The 23,845-nt window shown below is 42.0% G+C and overlaps 2 protein-coding genes across 4 annotated transcripts; both read right to left on the bottom strand.

Annotated features, from left to right (window-relative positions):
• Positions 1 to 1,108: 1,108 nt before the first annotated feature.
• Positions 1,109 to 17,377, bottom strand: si:dkey-49n23.1 (semaphorin-3D). 3 transcript variants are annotated; one of them, XM_054785432.1, is made up of 18 exons: positions 17,237 to 17,377; positions 16,486 to 16,591; positions 14,940 to 15,094; positions 14,763 to 14,825; positions 14,573 to 14,692; positions 14,346 to 14,436; positions 13,712 to 13,837; positions 13,502 to 13,644; positions 13,324 to 13,438; positions 12,294 to 12,363; positions 12,004 to 12,148; positions 10,502 to 10,724; positions 10,221 to 10,309; positions 7,625 to 7,666; positions 6,130 to 6,287; positions 2,221 to 2,285; positions 1,875 to 2,005; positions 1,109 to 1,620 (listed from the first exon to the last, which is right to left on the bottom strand). In XM_054785432.1, exons 2-18 carry the CDS (start codon positions 16,583 to 16,585, stop codon positions 1,243 to 1,245), a joined length of 2,214 nt encoding a protein of 737 aa, XP_054641407.1. In that variant the 5' UTR covers positions 16,586 to 16,591; positions 17,237 to 17,377; the 3' UTR covers positions 1,109 to 1,242. The 3 variants fall into 3 exon arrangements, with proteins under 3 accessions (XP_054641407.1, XP_054641406.1, XP_054641408.1); XM_054785431.1 differs by having other exon boundaries at positions 13,324 to 13,644; XM_054785433.1 differs by lacking the exons at positions 1,109 to 1,620; positions 1,875 to 2,005; positions 2,221 to 2,285 and adding an exon at positions 3,245 to 5,727 and having other exon boundaries at positions 13,324 to 13,644.
• A 160-nt stretch (positions 17,378 to 17,537) lies between these two features.
• Positions 17,538 to 22,428, bottom strand: ssuh2.1 (ssu-2 homolog, tandem duplicate 1). Its single transcript, XM_054784655.1, has 12 exons — positions 22,353 to 22,428; positions 21,800 to 21,892; positions 21,647 to 21,731; positions 21,453 to 21,582; positions 19,441 to 19,501; positions 19,230 to 19,354; positions 19,083 to 19,145; positions 18,926 to 19,005; positions 18,742 to 18,834; positions 18,540 to 18,645; positions 18,361 to 18,468; positions 17,538 to 18,089 (listed from the first exon to the last, which is right to left on the bottom strand). Exons 1-12 carry the CDS (start codon positions 22,375 to 22,377, stop codon positions 17,955 to 17,957), a joined length of 1,104 nt encoding a protein of 367 aa, XP_054640630.1. The 5' UTR covers positions 22,378 to 22,428; the 3' UTR covers positions 17,538 to 17,954.
• Between the last annotated feature and the right edge of the window lie 1,417 nt (positions 22,429 to 23,845).

The raw sequence follows: 23,845 nt of genomic DNA, 5'->3' as shown, positions 1-23,845 counted from the left end.
TTTTAGTGAGCCGAACCAAAATAACCGGCTCTCTAACAAGAGCCGAAACTTCCATCACTAGACCGAACTACTTCGCTGGGTCTTTCTGTTTATTGGCGGTTGGCAAGCAGCTTGTGGTGGACATAGACTTCTGGAATAGACTGTGTAGAGCAGTTTGTCACTTTACGACTGAAAACTACAAACGTCATCCTTTTTTCCCCCCTCCAAATGAAGTTTGCCAGGTACGCTCACACCAGGGTGATGTTGAGATATATTCCATTTGAGGCTGATACTGTATCTACCATCAACAGTAAATCATAGTTTTCATTATCTATTGATGCGACCTTTTACATTCCAGTGGTTGATGACGATGATCCAGTGTTGGGCAAATCCTTTCAAAAAGTAACTAGTTATACAGTAGTTACTGCTATTTACTTTTCCAAAAAAAGTAACTGAATTAGTAACAGAATGACTACTCACAAACACGTTGCTGTGGTACATAATGTACACTTCACATGTACTGTACGTACTTTACTTTTACATCCATGAATGCAGTAGTGTGTGAACTTATGTCCTGAAAAACACACTTGTTGCATCGAGCTCTCCTGCGTGGCTGAGATGTGACGTTTGTGAAAGTTGTTGAGCTGAGTCTAGTCTAAGTGAATAATGACAACCGATTTCCATAAGCAAATAAGAACAAGTCATTCTTATATTTGATACCTTCTATTCTTACATCTGCAAATCGGTTGCAGTAACACCACTGAATCGAACTTTAATTACGCAAACAAACCAACAGAAGGTTGTAGACGTTGTAGAAGAAGTTGTACACGTACTGTTCAGTCTATCACTGAAAAACAAACACGTACCTTATTCATGTTGTACACGGGTGGAGACCATCTTCCCTTCTTCTTCTCCTTGATCATGGGGGGAAGGGGTGCTGGTCGACCACAAGATGGTCTCCCACTCAACTCCAAATCCATGATTTATCAATCATTTTTCCTCTCAACTACTGCTGTCAACATGTCAAGTTTCATCAGTTGGGCAAAGTTGATTCAGCATCCGCTTTGCATTGAAATTTCAATGTCAACCATTCTGATGGAAAATCAACATTGTTTCAATGTTACCGTGTTGTCTGGGAATGTGTTTATTAGCATTTTGGCTAAGCCTATTGGCCATACAGACATAAAACATGAGCGTTGTCAGGGATCACATTGTTCATGTCGTCCATGAGGGCCATCCATGTTCACGTGACTCGGACTGAGCTCAGATCCTCGTGCCAGGCAACTCGTTCCTCCTCACGCGACCTTTTCTACTGTCATGTTTCAGTTTCAGTGTGAAGACTTTGTGTTGGCGCCGTTTCTCTCGGAACCACAGCTGCTGGCAATACTCCACCATCTTCTGGTCCTTGGAGCTTGTGAGCAGAGCGGCGGCAGGCGGGGCGGGAGGCTGGCGGTCAGGACCGCCGCGGGGCCCGTGGAGGCGGTGAGCGGGGATGACGTGAAGGCGAAAGCGGCTCACGACGCGGCTGTAGGAGAGTTCCGAGCTGGTGCAGGCGTAGATGCCGTCGTCGGACAGTTGGAGGCGTTGAACCAGCAACCCTCTCTCGGTGTGCACGTGGCGCTCATCATCGCACAGACGAAGCTGAGGAAAAACAACAAGTTGCTTTCTTTCCTTGTTGATCTCATTTTCTGACTTTTTTTTGGTTTTGGTATTTGTACTACAGTATATTGAGTGTAATACAGTATCTAACCATACATCACATTCATCAGGAATTTATTTACATTTTCAAATATGCCAAGGGCCAATAAACAAAAGGCTAACATGATGCTAACGTGCAAGGAAACGGGTCGCAGTGCATCAGGTGAGCAGCGTGGAGGAAGTCACGTGGGACTCACCTGATGACTTCCTTCAGTCTGCTGCTGCAGCGTCCACCTGAGCGCCGCCTGTGGCCAGCGAGGGACGCACTCCATGAAGGACGCGTTTCCCTCCACGCCATACACAACCTTGACCTCCACGGAGTTCCAAGCTGAAGGACAAACACGTGCAAACATATTCACCATGGTATCACAGTGCCTCTTTAGCTCACAGTTACACCATCAAAAATAATACAATGTAGTCAGTTATTTTAATACAACATTCAATGATTATAATAGAATATATTTAGTGATTTTAGTCTTGGAGAATGAAGAGTAAGTAAATTATGACTGAAAGTAATTACAAATGACAAACAAGAGTCCTTACGGCCATCTGTGATTGGACAATGACTCCAAGGCTCGCCATACGTTGTGTCCTGTGGCCGTGCCCTCCTGACACACACACACACACACACACAGAGTTTGGAACACTTCAGTGTTGTGAACATAATGAATAATCTCCGCATTTGCATGCTCACAAATTTGTGGATTTTTTCTAATCCATCCAAATAGTTAAAAAAAAAGAAGAAATATTCACATTTTTTTAGAAATAGGTTGTTTTTCGGCAGAAAACGGGAAGATGGCGGTTGAAGCCATGGTTACAGCGCTAGCCTGACAACCAAGCCGAAGGCTACGCCGTGACTCTGATTCTCTGATGGATCATCGTACTTTACCGATGGTTAGTGGAGAGTATCTATGCAATTGATACTTGAAATGCGTTTAATAAATGTGTGAGACGTATTTAGGGATTAAACCTGGATTGTGTTGTGAGCGAACCATGGCCATTGAAGAGAGAAGGCGAGGGTTCTGGAGCTGAATCTCATCGAATCATTACGACAGGCACTCGGAAATCGGAGGAGAACATCAATGTCAAGCTAGCAGGAGGGTGCGGAGGAGGAGGAGCCAGTATAATCCAGGTTTAAGTCTGGACAGCAGGTCTTGTCACTAGGTTTTACCAGGTGAGAGCACCGGAGAGCGAGTCCACACTTCAGGCAGGTGGTCTTGGCTGCTCATCTAAAGAGTTTCATTTTGCTTTGGCTATTTACTCGTCGGTGGAATTTGTTGACCTTTGGACAATCCTGTTTAAGAAAGCAAAGTCTGGAGGAAATATATGATGGAAAGACAACACGCTTTTTTATTGAGCACAAAAAGAGAGTAGAGGAGGAGGCAGGCACGCCTTTGTGAATGGCTGAAAAATACTGCAAATGTACTGTAATGCAGTGTAAATGTGCTGTAAATGACTGAAATGTAGCGTAAATATACTGTAAATGTACTGTAATGCAGTGTAAATGTACTGTAAATGACTGAAATATAGCGTAAATGTCGTATTAATGACTGAAATGTAGTGTAAATGCAGCATGAATGTACTGTAATGTAGTGTAAATGACTGTAAATCTACTATAACGACTGTAAACAACTGAAATGTAGTCTAAATGCGCTGTAATGACTGTGAATGGCTGAAACATACTGTAAACGTACTGTAATGCAGTGTAAATGACTTTAAATGTACTGTAAATGAATGAAATGCAGTGTAAACATACTGTAAATGCACTGTAATGCAGTGTAAATGACTGTAAATGTACTGTACATGACGGAAATGTACTGTAAATGTTCTGCAAATGATGGAAATGTAGTGTAAATGCAGCGTGAATGTACTGTGATGTAGTGTAAATGACTGTAAATGTACTATAATGACTGTAAATAACTGAAATGTAGTCTAAATGACTGTGAATGACTGAAACATACTGTAAATATTCTGTAATGCACTGTAAATGACTGTATATGTACTGTAAATGACGGAAATGTAGTGTAAATGTAATATTAATGACTGAAATGTAGTGTAAATGCAGCGTGAATGTACTGTGATGTAGTGTAAATGACTGTAAATGTACTATAATGACTGTAAATAACTGAAATGTAGTCTAAATGACTGTGAATGACTGAAACATACTGTAAATGTTCTGTAATGCACTGTAAATGACTGTAAATGACGGAAATGTAGTGTAAATGTAATATTAATGACTGAAATGTAGTGTAAATGTAGTGTTAATGCAAGGTGAATGTACTGTGATGTAGTGTAAATGACTGTAAATGTACTGCAAATGACGGAAATGTAGTGTAAATGTAGTGCTAATGCAGCGTGAATGTACTGTAATGTAGTGTAAATGACTGTAAATGTACTATAATGACTGTAAATAACTGAAGTGTAGTCTAAATGACTGAATGGCTGAAACATACTGCAAATGTACTGTAATGCACTGTAAATGACTGTAAATGTACTGTAAATGATTTAAATGTAGTGCTAATGACTGAAATGTAGTGTAAATGTACCCTAAATTACTGAAATGTAGTCTAAATGTACTGCAATGTAAGCTAAACGACTGCAAATGATTGAAACAGAGTAGCTGTAATGTAAATATAGTGCAAATGGAGTGTAACTGTAGTGTAAATGCAATCTAATGTATTGTAAAGACTGAAAAATAGTGTAAAAATAGCATAAATGAACTGTTAATATAGGATAAATGTAATGTAAATGTAGTGTAAATGTAATCTAATGTAGTGTAAAGACTGAAATGCAGTGTAAAAATAGTGTAAGTGTACTTTAAATATAGCATAAATGTAATGTAATGTAAATGTTGTGTAAATGACTGAAATATAGTGTAAACATAGTGTAAATGTAATGTAATATAAAGGAAATGTAGTGTAAAACCTAGTGTAAATATAGTGTAAATGTAATGTAATGAATTGTAAATGCAGTGCAAATACAGTCAAACCTGTCTTAGCGGCCACCTTTGTAGAAGGCCACCTGCCTATAGCGGCCACTGAAAAATCCCCCTCCAAAAATTTACGTGTTATAGCCCCTGTGTATAGCGGTCACCTGTCTAACGCGGCCAGCGGCCACCTATTTTGTATCCCTTGGTCAATATCTGACCGCATATAGCGGCCAAAATGCCGACTCAAGCAGAAGCTTCATGCACGAAAAAGTTTCGTTTTTAAATCAATGAAGCCGTTTAATTACTGAGTCGTAGCTCAGTCACAATCATTCACAAGATCCACACAAACTGTCAGTTGTTCCACATTAAAAAAAAGCCGTCTTCTTTGGAGCTTGTTGCAGACAGTGACACCGTTTATTTCCTGGTATGAGACAATGTGCACTGGTCAATACTGTAATGCCCCTTGTTGTGCGGAAGGAGAGACTCACGTCGCCGATGCACTTTAATCGCTTTATTAACAGCGGTTTATTAACCTAGTAGGCCTTTACAACTTTTATCCGCAGTCCCACAGTGCCCTCTACTGGTCAACATGTAACAGTATAATTATATGTAATCTGCAAACACAACAAGCTTCTAATCACAGACATGTTTATATGTGCGTGCACAAATTCAAAATGGCCGCCAACCTGTCTATAACGGCCACCTGCCTATAGCGGCCACTTTTGCCGTTTCCCTTTTGTGGCCGCTATAGACAGGTTTGACTGTATAATGTATTGTAAATGTAGTGTAAATGTGACGTGAATGTAGTGTAAATGTAATGTAAATGTAGTGTAAATGTGACATTAATGTAGTGTAAATGTAATGTAATGTAGTGTAAATGTAAATGTAATGTAGTGTAAAAGTAAATGTAATGTAAGGTTGGCGTGTAATAATTCCCAACAGACAGCAAATGCTTTTGTACAGGTGTTGTCTACACGGTTGTCTTCTCGGTGGTGGAATCCACTCGGCCAACCTGTGACGCTCCAAAGGCAGGACTGGTGGCATTGGACTCCGCCCCCTCTGAGGTGAGACTGGTGTTATTGAGCCCGCCCCCAGAGAGGTCCAGGTCTGCTCCATGTGGCCTAACACACGTTAGGAACAAGCACAGTCACACAAGGATTCTTTCATGTCAGCCACTGAGGGTTGTGTGAATCCACCTTCCAACATCACTGACATCATCAGCCCTGTCCTTGCTCTGTGCTTTTGTGTGCTGCCCCCTGTTGGTTTGGGGTGCTAACTCGTTTTGCATGTTAAATCTGCGGCATCTTTTCCCAAGTCAGCGAAGGCAGGACGTTTTGAGCAGTTTTTTCAGATTATTCTGATGCGCATAAAAGAACGCTCATCCGCTTTAAGTGCCAAAATGAACAGAACACTTTGACTGGACAGGTTATCTAAATAAATGTATATGTTAAATATAGCAGCCAATCACAGGAAGTACAATTGCACCGTCACCCCCACCCGCACCTCCTCCTCTGTGGATCTACCTTTTGCCGGAGGCAAAGAATCTGGAGCAGGTCTGTCCGTCCCAGATGCAGTACGGGTCTCTGGCCAAGCGACAGTCGCTGCAGTCAGCGCCGTACAACTCACACCTCTGCAACGCCAGCTGGGCCACGCCCCCTTCGCTGGACACGTACAGCTGTTGCTGGGAGGGACGGAAAGAAACTCCTGTCTGTAATCCATGTCTGACCTCATACACCAAGACCGGCTTATGGCGACGCCCCTGAGACTGACTGACCGGCGTCAGCGTCGTTTATTACACTACTGCATATGTTTATTATATGTGTATTACATGACTGCATATGCTTATTACACTACTGCATATTATTATGTGTATTACATGACTGCATATGTTTATTACATGTTTATTACACTACTGCATATGTTTATTACACTACTGCATATGTTTATTATATGTGTATTACATGACTGCATATGTTTATTACATGTTTATTACACTACTGCATATGTTTAATTACACTACTGCTTATTATGTGTATGACTGCATTTTTTTTACACTACTTCATGTTTTAATTGCATGTTTATTACACTACTGCATATGTTTATTAAATGTGTATTACATTACTGCATATGTTTATTATACTACTGCCTTTGTTACACTACTGCATGGTTATCATGTGTTTAATTACACCACTGCATGTGTTTATTACATTACTGCATATGTTTATTACACTAGTGCATATGTTTATTATATGTTTATTACACGACTGATATGCTTATTATATTAATTACACGACTGAATATGTTTAGTATATGTTTATTACACAACTGCATATGTTTATTATATTGCTGCATATGGTTATTACATGTTTATTGCACTACTGCATATGTTTATTATAGGTTTATTACATTACTGCATATGTCTATTACACTAATTAATGTTTATTATATGTTTATTACACTACTACATGTTTATTAAATTACTGCATGTTTATTACAGTACTGCATATGGTTATTAACATGTTTATTTATATATATTTATTACATATATTTATTACATTACTGCACACAGTATCTGTATTACACTACTGCACATGGTTATTACATTACTGCATATATATGTATCGTATGTTTATTACATTACTGCATATCTTTATTATAGTACTGCATATGTTTTTGACTTTACTGCATATGTTTCTGACTTTACTGCATATGTGTGTTACATTACTGTATATGTTTATTATATTACTGCATATTATTACGTCATATGTGTCTTACATTACTGTGTATTTTTATTCCAAAAGTGCATACAGTATAGTAGATTGTTGTGTTTTCTATGATAAAGTAGCGATGGAAGTGCATGTATTGTATTGTATGTGTGTGTGATTGTGATTTAGTTTGTAGTGGTGAGTGAGATGTTTCCACTGGCTCTCCAATTTACTCACTGTGTTGTGATATTTGAATGATGATATGTGCATAAATATAAATAATAAATCCATTTCCATAAGAAAGTCAACTTACTTTCTTGCTGGATATCTTCATGCTGTGGATGGCAGCAGGACTCTTGAGGAACATTAAAAAAAAAGAGTTATGATGATGATTACACAACACAAGTAACACTCATTTTCCCGTGGTGCTGTTCTGTGTGGAAAGCACACATATGGAATGGCGCGGCAATATTCCAGGAGCATGAGAACACAAAGCCACCATAGGGTGTGAAGATGAACGAGTCTTTTCTACGCCAGAAGTGAGCACTGACGTGGTCACGCCATGGTCTGATTGTGGGACGCCATGTTGCTGCGCTGTGCCAAAGCACACGTGGTTACCACAATGCTGCACTGCACTGGCTTCTGTTTGAAAGCTACCAACTAAAAGTAAAACCTTGTAGTTGTCAAATAAACCTCACCCGCTCTTGCTTCAAGAGGAAGAAAGACGTGTGATGATGAGAATTCATAGTCTCCTCCCACAAGGAATTCACTGTCTTTGAAACGGTGAATATTTCTCATATCCCTGGTCTGGTATCTCTGGTCCCAGGTTATGTCCAGGCTGTCAGCTTAAAATCAGCTATGAAAGTGCCACTGTTTCACTGTTTAGCTAATTCGGAGATGGCGCCACCATTTATTTAGAACCCACGTCGCCTCTGAGGGGACATGGCGGGAAAAATATGTTTTTTTTAAAAAGAGCATTCCCTGATGATATTATTCATCTATAACAAGAGAGACTTTCAGACGAGGGAATACGCTAGGTATGCTCACTTTTTTAGCCGAGGACCCCGAGTAAAATGCAATACGAAATATTCAGAATTGGGCCAATGTTAGCAGACGTTTATGTCACAGCAGTCCTTGCGTGAGTACTCTTCTAATATTACAATATTTGCTGGCTAAGCTCTCTGAGACATCAATCAACTGGAAGAAAGCACGTGTTTACAATACCAAAGAAAAGTGGCCACAAGGGGATACAGCCTTTGAGATACAGCTCCAATGTATTTATTTTTGTAAATGGATAAGTGTTAATATGTCAAAGTCGTGCAAAGTTGAGCGTTGATAAACAGAAAGTATAGTTTGTGTAATAATTAGTGTTAAAGGGGCAGCACGGACAGGGACAGGAGCAGGATCAATAGACTGATCAGGAGAGCGAGCTCTGTCCTGGACGGTCCTCTGGACTCCGTGGAGGAAGTGGGGGAGAGAAGGATGTTGGCTAAGCTGACATCCATCATGGACAACACCTCTCACCCGCTACATGACACTGTGGGTTCCCTTAGCAGCTCCCTCAGCAGTAGACTGTTACACCCACGGTGTAAGAAGGAGAGGTTCCGCAGGTCCTTCATACCGACCGCTGTCAGGCTCTACAACACCTGCACCACCTGAACCATGTGTAGTCACGATGCTTTACTTTACTTTACTTTACTGTTCTCTTTACTTGTCTTGCTTGCTTGCTGCTGTAACAAGTAAATTCCCCGCTGTGGGATGAATAAAGTACATACAATACAATACAATACAATACAATAACTTGCGCATTCACACGCTGCATGCTGGCATGCCAGCGGTCCTCCCTCGTTCTACTGGTGGCGACAGTGTTGCTTTTAGCCGTCATAATCTTTTGGGAACTCCTCATAACGGTCAATAATAATTACTTGCGCATATTGTGTAAAATACGCTGGCTGGGATCACTTTTCAGCAGAAGTAGAATAATATGACATCAAACGGCCACTTTTTGAACTGAACGCGCACTTAGCACAAAGCCGAAAACCGGACTTGGCAAAGTAAGTTGATAACCACCGGCGTGGGACCAATTAAGTCTGCTTGCGAATTTCAGGTTCAACACAGCAAAACTTAACATAACATATAACACATAACATAACATAATATCACATAACATAACACAACACAACACAGCACAACACAACACAACACAACATAACATAACATAACATAACATAAAACATGTAACATAACATAACATATAACACAACACAACATAACATAACATAACATAACATAAAACATATAACATATAACATAACATAAAACATAACATAAAACATATAACATAAAACATAAAACATAAAACATAAAACATATAACATATAACATAACATAACATATATGCTCATTGTCCAACCTTTCAAAGAGTTGAGCTGAAATGAGGCGCTTGGGGGTTCACTTCCTGTTTTTAAACGCAGCTGCTTTCCTGTTTCTTTGTTGGCTATCCTTCACCTGGGCAGCGCCCGGAAAGTCTCTCCTATCATCCAACCCTGACTGCTTTTCCTGCAGTCCGCGCCAGGTCCAGTCTGACTCGCAAGCAGCCCGTAGTCATGTGACCTTAAGGATGTCAGTTTGTTCCTAAGTGGACGACCCGACTCATCCTTCCTACTTCACCACAAACCTTCCCACACCACCTTTTTTCCCACAGACCAAATAAGAGGACGCTTACACAACATTGTTGACACCAACAGCGTGAAAGAGTGTCATATGCACGCCAGGCCACTAGTCGGCGATGTCACTTTGTAAAGAAAAACTACAAGCATTTATGGTCTTCTCAAAACATCTAATAAAATTCCTCCTCCTTGTTTTTCCTGGAGAAAAAAAGTATGTAAAAGTAAAAGTAGAAATCTTACCTGGAAGACCGTTAGCGCTTCTAGAAAGATGGCCTCCGTCTCCAATGTGTCTTTGACCTCAGACACGACCTTTAGCACCTTCCCATCATCTGCAGGATACACACACACACACACACACACACACACACATATGAAACACACTGGAAGTTGCATGTTTTGCTTTTATTCTGAAACTGTACGTTTTGCATGAATTGGAATAAAAGCAGCCTAGGGTCATCTGGGATAGGTTCCATCAAGACCTTTAGGGAAAGGACAAAGGAAATCCTCCCACTCCCGCTCACCTGTGCCCATGAACAAGACGTGGTAGGTTGCGTCCTCTGTGTCCAGCCTGTCCACCACCACCCTGGTTAGCAGGTAGGACACGTTGACCCGAGTAAAGACGGGTCTGCCGCCCAGAGGCAGGACGGGTTCCCACATGAGCTGATGCTGTCGCATGAAGCTCACCAACTCGTCTGGGAAGTCCTGGGTGGACTCGTGGAGCGCGTCGTTGGTCTCACTGGGACACTGGTGGACATGTCCAGACAACAGGCAGACTCGGAATCATTTGGCAGCTCTCAAATGTTGACTTGACAAATGTCAATTCAATAACACACTGAATTATGATAATACAGTACAGTGTTCCCTTGCTTACATAACTGTTTGATCGCTAGCAGTGTGGTTCTTTAGTGCTGTTTGTTTGCAAGTTTTCTCCCCGACAAAGCTCACAATGTCGACGATATGACTTTAATGCTTTAATAATATGACTCCAGATGACATAAATGCCCTGATTGATGCCCACTCACAACCCCTGACTGACAAAGCCACCAAGTGAGGATGAGGAAGAAGAGGATACAAGTGTTGATAAAGACGAGGAGGATGGACTAAACACTTGATCGCTTGGCAACCATGGTGAGAATGGCCAATGAACTCCAGCGAGCTGCACAAGAATGGGACCCTCTGATGTTTCATTCATTCCAGTTCTCAAATATAATCGAAGGGGGCATGTCTGTTTATAAGAATATTCTGGCCCACAAGGAAAAAAGAGCGCCAACAACTACCCATAACTATGTTCTTCACTCGCAAAAAGACACCTGCACCAAGGGCTTCAGCGGAAAAAGACGCTACAGCAGAGCCGCGCCAGGACGAAGCGCACGGTCAGAGGAACTGTAAAATACGCATGAGTCATTATTAATCATTTCTTATGTGTCCAACCTCGTAGCGTGATCATTGAAATAAAGCTATCATATTTTTCTTTTTATAGGAAAACATTTACTTCTGGATTAAGCGGAAGAAAATGGATGGAGGGGTTTACAGCCTTAATAAACGCTACAACAAACGAAAAAACATATCCTATAAACGAAAAAACATTCACTGTAAACCCAAAAAAATATATAATAAATGAAAAAACATATCCTGTACATGAAAAAATATATAATGAACATACAAAAATAAAAAAAAATCAACTTCTACTACACGTATTTCACTTAACACGGGTATTTTTTGGAACCTAACCCCCGCGTTATACGAGGGAACACTGTATACATAAATGTACTATATAGTATATAATATATGTATACATGTATATATCATTAAAAAAAGAAGAAAGTTTACTGTGATAGCCTTCAAAGAGACGGCAAACACGTCAGTAACACGTGTCTCAACTTTGTTAATAACCTTGTAATTAACAGTATGTACATGACGAGGGCCGCTGTCAAAGTTCTTCAAGTAGCTGACAGCGTTTTCCATGCATTGCCGATCAATAAATCATGTCTGCAATATTGCTGTGTGGAAAAGGCCAACTCACAGCCCCAGGTCTCGGATACGGGATGCGGCCTTTGTACTCCGCCCAGCGATAGTCAGGACCTTCTTTGTGCGCAAACGGCCCGTTGAAGGCCGCTCGAATCGACGACATCGAGAAGACGCAAACTGCAGAGCCTCGAAACAACGAGCTGAGGGACGGAGAAGACGTAGAAAAAACAAACGCTAAGACGTCACATGTCTCCCTTAAGGAGTTTGCAAAAGATTATGATTATTATTTATCTATATTATTGTTTAAGATTTATTCTGGACTGACGAATGTCAAGCTGCACAAACCTGGAGGTTCTGAAGACTCCGTAGATGATCGGGTTTTGAGGATCTTTAGTCTCCAGAACAAACACGTCCTCTGAAAAAAGAAAATAATAAAAGAAAACATTTTAAATTAATTCATGAATTAAATTGTTTAAAATTCTTCACAGATAAGTGCGTTGATATTTTTTTTGTTTGCCTAAAATCTTTGACCTGTGTTTTTTAATTATTTATTATTATAATTGTATGTATATTTGTTATATATATACACACACACAGTATATATAGTTATTTAATTATATTATATTATATATTAATAACATATAATTATTATTTAGGATTATTTACAAGCATTATCTATCCATCCATTTTCTATACCGCTTCATCCTCATTAGGGTCGCGGGGGTATGCTGGAGCCTATCCCATCTGACTTCGGGCGACAGGCGGGGTACACCCTGGACTGGTCGCCAGCCAATCGCAGGGCTTTACAAGCATTATAATTTATAAATTAATTAATAATTTTAATGTTTTTTTGTCTGGCTATGACCTTTGTCCTGTGTTTTTAAATGATTTATTATTATAATTATAATAATTATATTCTAATAATTATATGCATGTACACTATATTTATTATATAATTATATTCCATTATAATTATATTATAGCATTATTATATATTATTATTTTTATTATTATATCATTGTATATTATAGAGTAATTCTAATAAGTATATTATTATAATTAATAATTATAATAATTTAATAATTAATTAATAATTTAATAATAATTATAATATAATAAATCACAAAATCATTCAATGATCTTGAAAAATGTCTAAGTACAAAGTATTGGTATCAGTATCCGCGTTCTTGACCCAGTATTTACGTGGCATCCGATGGATACCAACATTTGTAGTATCAGCCCTAGGCTATAGGTGAGCGTTTGATGTGTGAGGTGAGCTGAGTGTTTGAAGTGTAAATGTGTTCCACGGCAGTGAAGAAGTCAAACTATTTGGGTGGAAGAGAACAGGAAGTGGAAAAGGTTTCTGCTAAGTTACCAAGTTGATCAAAGTGCGTGTGGACCCCAGATGGACCTGGTACTGAACAGAGCAGCCGGGCTTTGAGGAAGGTGGTCCAGCGGTTGATCAGGCTTCGCCTGCCTCCCGCATCATTCTGGAAGGAGGAAAACAGGAAGTGGGAAGAGCGCACGCTCATAGAAACCTGAATTCCACATACCTTACACACTCGAGCCACTCGGCTGTAGACCTTCTGGTCCCACTGGTCGGCCTCCACGGCCGCCTCCCTGAAGAAGAAGTAGATCTTGTCGTCATCGGGATGGTGCGTGTCTGGGATGGAGAAGGAACCCACGAACTCCGGCACTGATGGAAGACACAAGTCCATTTAAAGGGACTGACGTGTGTGTGTGCGTGTGTGTGTGTGTGTCACCGTTGAGCCAGTTGTGGTCATAAGCTTCTGTGCGGAGATGCCGACCGGGACCCTGGATGGACGTACGAAAGATGGCGGCGTTGGTTCCCATGAAATCCACAGACGTGCCGGCGTACACGTCGGTGTCTGCAGGGGCAGCAAATGCTTGACTGCTATGTCATCATATTTTCATTCCCATGCCTCCATTTTCTATACCACTTGTACTCATGAGGGTCACGCTGAGCCTATCCCAGCTGACTTTGGGCGAGAGGCAGGGTACACACTCGACTGGTTGACAGGCAATCGCAGACATTGTCTTATATTGTGTTTTATAATGATTATAATCATCATCAGCAAATTAAAGGCAAAACTACAAAATAATTCAAAGGATCTTAAATGTGGAAGTAAAAAGTATCAGTATCGGCAATATTGGCCTTGTATCTTGGTATCAACACGATACCAAGATTGGTTGATGCCAAAGCTAGTTGCTACTTTATGATCTGTCTTATGTTCTTGATGTTATGTCATAAATTCACCGCCATCAACTTCTCACTGTGGTGTGACAAAGTAAGACGAGCATCAGTAAGACAACACAGGACAAGACATGTTCCAGTGCCAGGGCATCATTGGGAGCACGGTGAAGGGCAAGACGTACCGCTCAGTCGAGCAGTGAAAGGTTCTCGGGGACTGTAAGGGCATTTTCCTCGGCCGGACACAACTGTGTGAGGCAACAGAGAAAGCGCCTCCTGCAGGACACACACATATAGCATTATAGCATGTTACTGTTTTGATGCTTGAATATTGTTATTGAACTTGTTATATGAAGTCCACCGCCAGCATGCAGTGAATTAGTAAGGTAATATGAATATCGTAATATATAACCTGTGTATGGAGGCTGACGTGGAGGAGGCCACACTGAGGGTTGAAGGCGCTCGTGGCACAAACGTAAACGTGCGTCTTGTTGAACGGTTGCAGCAGACGCACAAAGTTGGCGCACTCGCTCTGAAAAAAACCCCCAGCAAAAGTTCAACGTTGTCTTTTAGAGCGTTTCAAAGACACACTAACAACTTACTTGCAGACTTTTTCCGATCATGAGGCAGTGCTGAACGTCTCTTTGGGCAGCCGGCCAGTGCACCTGCGTAGCATGTCATAAATGTCACTCATTCATTCACTGGATGTCATCTGTGTGTGCATCAAGGTGTGTAAAAGCACACGCTAACATGCTGTGTACACATCTAAAACGTCTCACCGTGTGCCAGGGAAGATCCACGCTGTCAGACCTCAGCAGGTGCACGTGGTCTTTCCCTCCAACCAACAACCAGCCCTGGTCCTCATCCAGCAGCAGCACCGGGAAACCATCCGTGGTCCCGCCCCCCCAGTACACCGCTGATCCATTTTTCAGCACTGCCAGATTTAACACAAACAACTTCATTCAATGGACTGTACATACACTATCATTAGCAATCATTGTGCAAATGGACATACACCACCATCATTAATCAGTGTGCGAACTGACATATATTGTACGAACCCACGTACACCACCATCATAAATCATTGTGTGAACGGACATACACCACTGTCAATAATCATTGTGCGAACGGACAGACGCCACCAACATCAATCAGTGTGCGAAGGAGCATACGCCACCATCAATCAGTATGCAAAGGGACATACGCCACCATCAATCAGTGTGCGAATGGACACACACCACCATCACAAATGATTGTGTGAATGGACATACACCACCATCATAAATCATTGTGTGAACAGACATACACCACCGTCATTAATCATTGTGCGAACGGACAGACGCCACCATCATGAATCATCGTGCGAACGGACATACACCGCCATCATAAATCACTGTGTGAATGGACATACACTACCGTCATTAATCATCATGCAAACAGACAGACACTCACATCATGAATCAGTGTGCAAATGGGCTACACTACCATCATCAATCATTGTGCGAATGGACATTCAACACCACCATTAATTATTGTGTGAATGGACATACACTATCGTTAGCAATTATTGTGCAAATGGACATACACCACCATCATTAATCATTGTGCAAAAGGAAATATATTGTACAAACCGACATACACTACCATTACAAATTATTGTGTGAATGGACATACACTATCATCACAAATGATGGTGCAAATGGACATACACCACCATCACAAATGATTGTGCAAATGGACGTACACCACCAACATCAATCAGTTTGCGAAGGGACATACGCCACCATCATGAATCATCGTGCGAACGGACATACACCGCCATCATAAATCACTGTGTGAATGGACATACACTACCGTCATTAATCATCATGCAAACAGACAGACACTCACATCATGAATCAGTGTGCAAATGGGCTACACTACCATCATCAATCATTGTGCGAATGGACATTCAACAGCACCATTAATTATTGTGTGACTGTACATACACTAATGTTAGCAATCATTGTGCAAATGGACATACAGTACACCACTAACATTAATCGTTGTGCAAACGGAAATACATTGTACAAACCGACATACACCACCATCACAATTGATTGTGCAAATGGACGTACACCACCATCATAACTCATTGTAAACGGATGTTCACCATCGTCATTAATCATTGTGCAGACGGACATACGTCACCATCATCAATCAGTGTGCGAAGGGACGTACGACACCATCATGGATCATCGTGCAAACAAACATACGGCACCGCAATCAATCATTGTGCGAATGAACATACACCACCACTGATGGCAAGGTGCATGATTCTTACCTTCGTGTGACAGCTGCAATCGGGGTTCCGTTGGGCGGGGCAGGTTAGAGGCTGTCGCCATGAGCGCGGCCAGTGGGAGGAGCCACAGCATCATCGTCATCTTAGACTGAAGAAAATATTAAAAAATTGACATGTCCACAAGTACACACCTGTGCTCGTGTGTGTGTGTGTGTGTGTGTGTGTGTGTAGCTACAGGAAAGTGTTCTTGCTTTCATTCACAGAAACACTAAATAAAAAATGAAACAGTCTTTGTGTTTGTCAAAAGTAACATTTCAAATGCTACAAGAATCTTTGGTCCCATTTGCTAGTCTGCCTTTATTTTTTAATAACTAGCGGTTGTTGCAGTACAATATCAGGCTGAAATGTGTTTTTCTGTGACATATGTGGGAATGCTATGAAAATAATAGGAAAACTTCTCAACTCCTGCACACACTCACAACAATACAGTAGGAAACACACACACACACACTCACGAGGAAACAGGAAGCTAGCTACAATGGTGAGACCCTAAAGGGGACATAAAGTCTTGAATAAATAAACATAAATCATCGAATAGGTGGAAGAGTGGTTTGTACAGCTGCCTCATAACAAGGTCACAGGTTCAATTCGTGTTTCTCCACTTGCCAAAACCATTTCACTCTATCATAAAATCTACATTTCTCTTTATATCCACAGGTCCCTGAATGTAGCATCTTCATCATTGTCATGTTCCAATAAATGAAACGATAATAAATGTTTCCTTCCAACTCACCTGTTCTGCTGGCGTCGTGACGTCACAGGAGCACGACGACGTCAGAGAAAGACGAACCGCGCACTCAGTGATGTCTGCGCGCTAAGTGCACGTGAAAGCTGTGCTGTGCTTGCTGAAGAGGGGTGACGCCTTCAGGGTCGCTGGGACAGTCCTTTTCCGGTCAGGTGGGCGTGGTAATCTTCACAACTGTGAAACTTTTTTTCCCCCCAACTTGATTATAATTCGCTCTTTCATAAATGTTTGTATTTTGCTAATCATTGATGTCAGTCGACACGACAGCTGAAAGTTTAACATTTTAATAAAATAATGTGCGTATAGGTATATAAATATACATTTCATGAAGCTTACATATACAGTACATTTATATCTTCGTGTAGCTGTGACGCATAGTTATGTGATGACGTGACACGTGGCTGTATTAGATTTTCTAATCAGTTACTCTGACACAAGATTACATTCTCACATCCCAGTACTTATCAAAAAATACTTTTGTAGAGGTTCGGGGCGCCCCCTGCTGGAGGCGTTTGTCATTAACGCTGCAGTTCACAAATTTTTACTCAACTTTACTCAACTTTTCCAACGTTGGGAATTTCTGCACCACCTGGACACGTGCTGTACGTGTGCACACAAGCTCATTTGTCAGATTCCGGGTCAGACTGTTGCCACGAGAACCTCACTGATCAGTCATCAACTAAGAGTGTTCTCCCTCGCAGTCATCCTACAAAATGGCGCAGGCTGACGGATACTTGGAGGTGAACACTTTGTTCTCCACGCCGTACACAAAGAAGCTGAAGTCCTTGCCACCATACGAGCAGAAGGCGTGCGTTAGCGGCACCAGCTCCACTGTCTGGCGCTGCCGTGGCAAAAAAGCACAACGTTAGCACACTATAGTAAAATAAAAACATACACTATATAAATATAAATATATATTTAAATATTAAAAATAATCAATAATATAGAATGATATAACTACAAACATATCATAATAATTAACCCCAATCCCTAAAATGTTCTCATCCAGGGGATTATTCTGGGATGCTGCAAAGGCTCGTTTGGTTGCTAAGATGTTGTGCATTCTGGTGCCATGGTAACAGCAGGGGGGGGTCAGGCGTGTCTCGACGCACCTGCTGCAGGATGCGACTGGTGGCGCTGAGGCGACTCAGGTGCTCGTTTATCAGCTGGCGGGAAATGTCACAGATCTCCTGGTCGGGAAAGCCTTGGATGGGATAAACCTGCACACAGGAAAGCTAAGCTAAGCTAAGATACGCTAAGCTAAATGCTAACAACAGTCTTTTTTTTGTACCAGCAAACTCTCGTCCACAAAGAAGGCGTCACCTGTCACCTTCTCAAACTTCTTGTCAGGGAAGTCAGGCTGGCGATCAGGAATGAAATCAGCAACGTTGTTCTTCCTATACGCACGCACGCACACGTGCACGCACGCACACGCAAACGCACACACACAGTAGCAGGGTTTGTACGTGCGCATGTGTGTTCATGAGGCCTACCATGTCACTGTTAGTTGGATGAAATGAAGAAGGTTCTGGCAGCCATGACACACGCCGCACGTCCTGGAGCCGTGCCCGTGACAGGAAATGCACCTGAAGGGGGCGGGGCATGTCAATCCATCCATCAACGGATCCATCAATCAGTGATGTGCTTTTGTTCAAACATGTTGTCATGTGACAGCACCTTTTGCGGCCTCGGCCGTGACAGGAAGTGCAGTGCTTGTTGTGCGCGCGCGCGTTACCGTGGCAGAACGTGCACCGCTTCTGTGGACACACCCTCGCTGTCATGGCAACGTCACACTTGTTCTGGGGACGCGTGCATCGCTAAGACGGAAGCTCACCATGCCTCTGCCGCGACAGGACACGCACCGAGTCCTTCCACAGCCGCTGCACTTGTGACACAGCTACAACACACACACACACACACACACACACACACACACTGAAAGTAGCGTCACTACTACACACCACTGAAGGTCATGTTGAACCTTGATGAAGGATGAGTGCGGGACTCGAGTTTTCGCCACCGTGTCGGTGAATCTCGGCGGTACGGTGACGGGAACGTCCCACGGAGGTGGACTCATTCCAAACTGAGGCCCGTCTACTGGCTGTCCTGTTCAAGCAGAACTCACAATGATACCCACACACATGCACGTGTGCATGAGACCACATGCGGTGGCAGGTTGGGTCAAGATTTACCCTTGTAGGGTTCAAAGTGCCAAGCGCTGGTTCTGGTCTCGGTGTAGGTCTCCAGTCGGTACTGCGGAGGAAGAAGGTGTTGATGGAGGACAGCGTGCACGTTTTCCTTCATTCATAGATTCAGGCAGCAGTCAATGCCAATATCAATGATATCGATGTAAAGGGTGCCAGCTGGTGTGGTTGTGCGGAAGTACGTTGGTAAACTTCACTCCCGAAAGTGTTAAGAGCCATGCTGGACATCGAGCTGACAGTCCAGGCTTTTAGCTCGAGACCGGGTGGAATGTGGTGCCGGCTGAAGCAGGTGGGTTACATTGATACCAAGAGTAGAATCATATACAACACAAAAATCCAACACATAACAGTGAGAGACAATTTAGTTTTTGGTACTATAATCCCTCATTTATCACAGTTAATTGGCTCCAGACGCAACCGTGATAAGCAAAGACAATTTCTTTGTTTATAAATGGAATATGTTGGTAGTTAGCGCATAGAAAATCTTTATACCACCTTCTATATACGCATTTTAACAACATCTAGACATGAACTAACACCCCTGTAGTCACCTTCACACTACTATTACCCAATATAGTAAAAATAATAAGAGAAAATAAGACATTAAGATTGAAATAAACATAATATTAGGCCTGTCACGGTAACAATAACGTCAATAATTGTGCTATAACTTATCGACAATAATCGATAATTTCGACCTTTTTTAGACCATATTATCATTAAGTTTATCATTCACTGATCACTGTGTCATGTCACATTTGAGCCACTAGATGGTACTCAAGTGTAGTGTATCTGTGTGAGGCACAGAAGATGCCTACTACAGCACTTACAAATTGGGGCGTCACCACTTCACATACCCTCGCGCTGCCCGCCACTATACATTCACTTCGCCAATCAAACGCCTCAGCAAGCGCCAACCGTCGTCTTAAAAACTATCGCTTTTGTGCCTTCATTCATATTAGCGTTTGCTTGCTAACTGCTAGCTAGCACTCAGTGTATTCAGTCACTACGTAGCGAGCCCCCGCCTCCACATACTGTGACAAAGACGCTGAATAGCTTACAGGAGCCTCACTGTTTCCTTTAATTTGACTATTCAACCAATTCGCTCAGACTCAAGCAGAGTGAACCCTCTTGTCATCCAGCCTGTGCGCTACGGTAAGACGAGGAAATGGAACAGGCATACATAAAAGTCACACATGTGAGTTTATTGAGGCGTCACAATTATCTAACTCGTTTTTTTATATCATTCGATTAATCGTTTTATCAACTATCGTGACAGGCCTACATAATACTGACTCACACATGTTAACATTCGGAGAGTTCCTTGGTCCTTTTTTACTTCCTGTATTTGTCCAGTACTTCCTGCAATGGTTATTGTTATTTGTCACAATGTCTTTGAATGTATCTTCTGAATGCCTTATGTTTGTATTTTACTTCATTTAGCCATTTTTATGTTTGAAAATGCTTCAAGTGCTTAATTTCCTTAAATATGCATATTTTTGGTCTAATAATAGGCCATACACAACCACAAAAAAAGTAGTCATAGTAGTCATATATTTGCATGGTGTCGGATCATATGGGTCAACATTTGCATTTGAAAATCAGGGAAATTTTCCTGAAAATTTGCGAAAAAATGGGAAAGTCTGGTCTTTCCACCAGCTGTTTTTACTTATTCTGAAGGCCTGACTTTGATGTTGCCCAAGTGTTGCCGAGAGGAGCGAAAACTGTCCTGCTCCGACAAAACCGGAGAGGATTTTTTTTCTTCATTAAAGTTAAAATGTGGGAAAAGTTTTTACGCCGGGAAAAAAACGCAAAATACAAGAGTTTTCCGGGGAAAACGGGATGGTTGACATAGATGTATTGATGGATACCAACAGTTGCAGTTTCGCCCACCACTAGTTAGCAGTTAGCTTAGCACAAGTATCACGACACGTTCAAGTCAGGACTTGTTGGACGTTGGCGTGTCACAAGCAGCGGAGCTGTGCGGTGAAGACACCTACCCGGTAGACGGTGACGGGTCGGAGTTCTTTGAAGGTCAGGTTGCGGGCCGGCTTGGAGCTGTAGGTCCATTTGGACTGGACAAATTTGAGCAGGGCATCTCGGGCCACGTCCTCCGAGACCGAAGGAACCCTGGAAAACATTACAGCAACCTCTGTCATTTTGAAGGAAGCGTTTTCAACGTTGGAAGAGTTACCTGATGTCGGGTACCGCTGTGCTCCTGTCCTCCTGGGGCTGAGGGGTGTAGGCCGGAGGGGGGGGGTACACGGGGTCATCGGCATCTGGTCGTGCACGTGACACAAACACGTGAAGACGTGAGCGCGCGTGCACAAAAGAAGCAGCAAAATACCTCCTTTGTGTCCCTGATATCCCGCGATGTCCTCCAACCAGCCTGGGGGGGGCGCCGACGGACCCTCCTCCGGTATGTTGGCGTCAAAGACGTCTGACAACAAAAACAACTTCCTCTTTATACTTTCAAACTCACCTTGCTGTGTACTTTTACTCAGTATCCTGCAATCGGATAATTTGATGTGTTTTGTATGACACAAACTTGTGTTATTTCTGGTAACACTACTACTTCATCATATTACAGTACTTTTACAGCTCACTTAGGTCAAAGTACTCTGTTCAGAGTACAAAAACGCTACCAAGTAACAAGTCTACGGTAATATTAGGAATATTAGAACTATAAAACTACAATGGTTCTGTTGCACGTTGGAAGTAAACAGAAAATTAATCACGTGATTGGAAGTGTGCCCGAGATATTCGGGAGGGAAGAAGAAGGAGCAGTAGAAGTCCACTTGTGTGCCGAACAGAACATCCGAACCAACACAAAGACAATAATCAGAACCTCGGTGGCACCAAGACGTTGGATTAAGCGAATTTCTGAGAAAAGGTCTTACCCTGATCCTCGTGTTGTTGGTCCATGTCCCACCCGAGTCTCGCTGAAGAGACCGGATGACGTCACTCACCCACTACTCATTTCAAAATAAAAGCATCTACAGGTAGAACATTTGAGCCATATTGGATATGATCATCAACAGAATAAGACCATACCAGATACACATTGTGGATTTAGTGTTATGTTCAAGCACGCACGCACACACTTCAGTGGAACCTGGGCTTTGGTCATAATGTTAATCTGTTCCAAAAAAATCAGACGAACACCAAAGCCGTTTTTCCCCATAAGAAATCATGCAAATGCAATTAATCTGTTCCAGACAATCCGCAATTATGAATAAAAACACACTCTGAAGAGAAAGATTAGTTTTACAAATAAACACAATAAAGATGATGAAAGGATTCCCTGCGAATCTGTCTATAGTGTCCCAACGCTAAAAGAACCACGATCCATTCTTCACAGACACTGAGTCACCAACGCATGGATGCTTTGTTTGGGCACTCCATTCCGTCGAATGATATGAATTGACTACTTTGTTCAGAGCAATGTTTGGCTGAACGATAACGGCGAACAAGACTGTGTTCATAAACCCACACATATCTTTGGCAATCATTTTGTCCAATTGCAAGAATTTACATTTTGCATTTCTGGATTTTAAAGAGGTTCTAAGTAGAGCTTCAAAATGCAAAAAGAAGAAATGGGAGTGAGACAAGAAATTTTTTGAGTTAAAGTGAAATAGGCTGTTGTATCAACTGATCAAAAGTTGAAGAGCACAGCCTTTAAAAGGCAAACTGCAAAAACGTGGGTTGAATGTGATTTTCTGTAAGGTATTTGCACTGTCATAACGTCTTGATGGAAAAGGCAAATAAAGCTTTTGCTTTTTGAACGCGGCGGGATTGTTGAGGTGCATAAGCAAGGCCTCTAACAGCGCGCCATTGCTGCTGAGGTTGGACGCAGTAAGACAGCCATTTGAAACTTCTTCAAACATCCTGAGGGTTATGGAACAGAAAAGTCAAGTGGTAGACTCAAAAAAATGCCACCGGCCCTGAGACGGAGGATCCCATTGGCTGTCACATGAAGGTTGTTACTGGTGCTGAGTGCAGTCTGATAAAACATGGAACATGGAAAGGTGGAAGAATTTTTGTATTCTCTGGTGAGAAAAAACATAAGCTTAATTGGCGTGACAAGGAGATGTTTTCATGTTCATGTTTCATGTTGTGCAGGGGTGTCAAACAGCAGCCGGCTATGTGAAGATGTTGCAGGGGGCATCCCTCATGACTGAAGGCCCTTGTCTGTGTGGTAATGCCTGTCTGACAAAGGACTTCTTCCAGAAGAATAAGCTCACTCTTTTGGACCATCCTGTGTGTTCCCCTGGTCTAAATCCAACTGAAATTATTTGGGGATGGATGGCAAAAGAAGGTTGTTTTTCTTTGTGTGAAAGTCGCATGGTGGCCGAGTGGTTAGCATGTTTGTCACACAGTCAGGAGATCGGGA

This window comes from Dunckerocampus dactyliophorus, chromosome 8 (genome assembly GCF_027744805.1).
Source record: "Dunckerocampus dactyliophorus isolate RoL2022-P2 chromosome 8, RoL_Ddac_1.1, whole genome shotgun sequence".
Classification (NCBI taxonomy): Eukaryota; Metazoa; Chordata; class Actinopteri; order Syngnathiformes; family Syngnathidae; genus Dunckerocampus; species Dunckerocampus dactyliophorus.
Note: the sequence above shows the minus strand (reverse complement) of the source record. Positions and strands in the feature narration are given on the sequence as shown.

What these genes read in the sequence shown, in the direction of transcription:
- si:dkey-49n23.1 (XM_054785431.1), bottom strand. Translation starts at nt 16,585, where the DNA reads ATGACGATGATGCTGTGGCTCCTCCCACTGGCCGCGCTCATGGCGACA. An exon ending in TGACCACAACTGGCTCAACG is followed by an intron (nt 13,645 to 13,711) that starts GTGACACACACA and finishes GTCTTCCATCAG; the next exon opens with TGCCGGAGTTCGTGGGTTCC. An exon ending in AAGCGCTAACGGTCTTCCAG is followed by an intron (nt 7,667 to 10,220) that starts GTAAGATTTCTA and finishes ATGTTCCTCAAG; the next exon opens with AGTCCTGCTGCCATCCACAG.
- ssuh2.1 (XM_054784655.1), bottom strand. Translation starts at nt 22,377, where the DNA reads ATGGACCAACAACACGAGGATCAGG. An exon ending in GACCCGTCACCGTCTACCGG is followed by an intron (nt 19,502 to 21,452) that starts GTAGGTGTCTTC and finishes CTTCCTCCGCAG; the next exon opens with TACCGACTGGAGACCTACAC. An exon ending in ATCCAACTAACAGTGACATG is followed by an intron (nt 18,646 to 18,741) that starts GTAGGCCTCATG and finishes GCGTGCGTATAG; the next exon opens with GAAGAACAACGTTGCTGATT.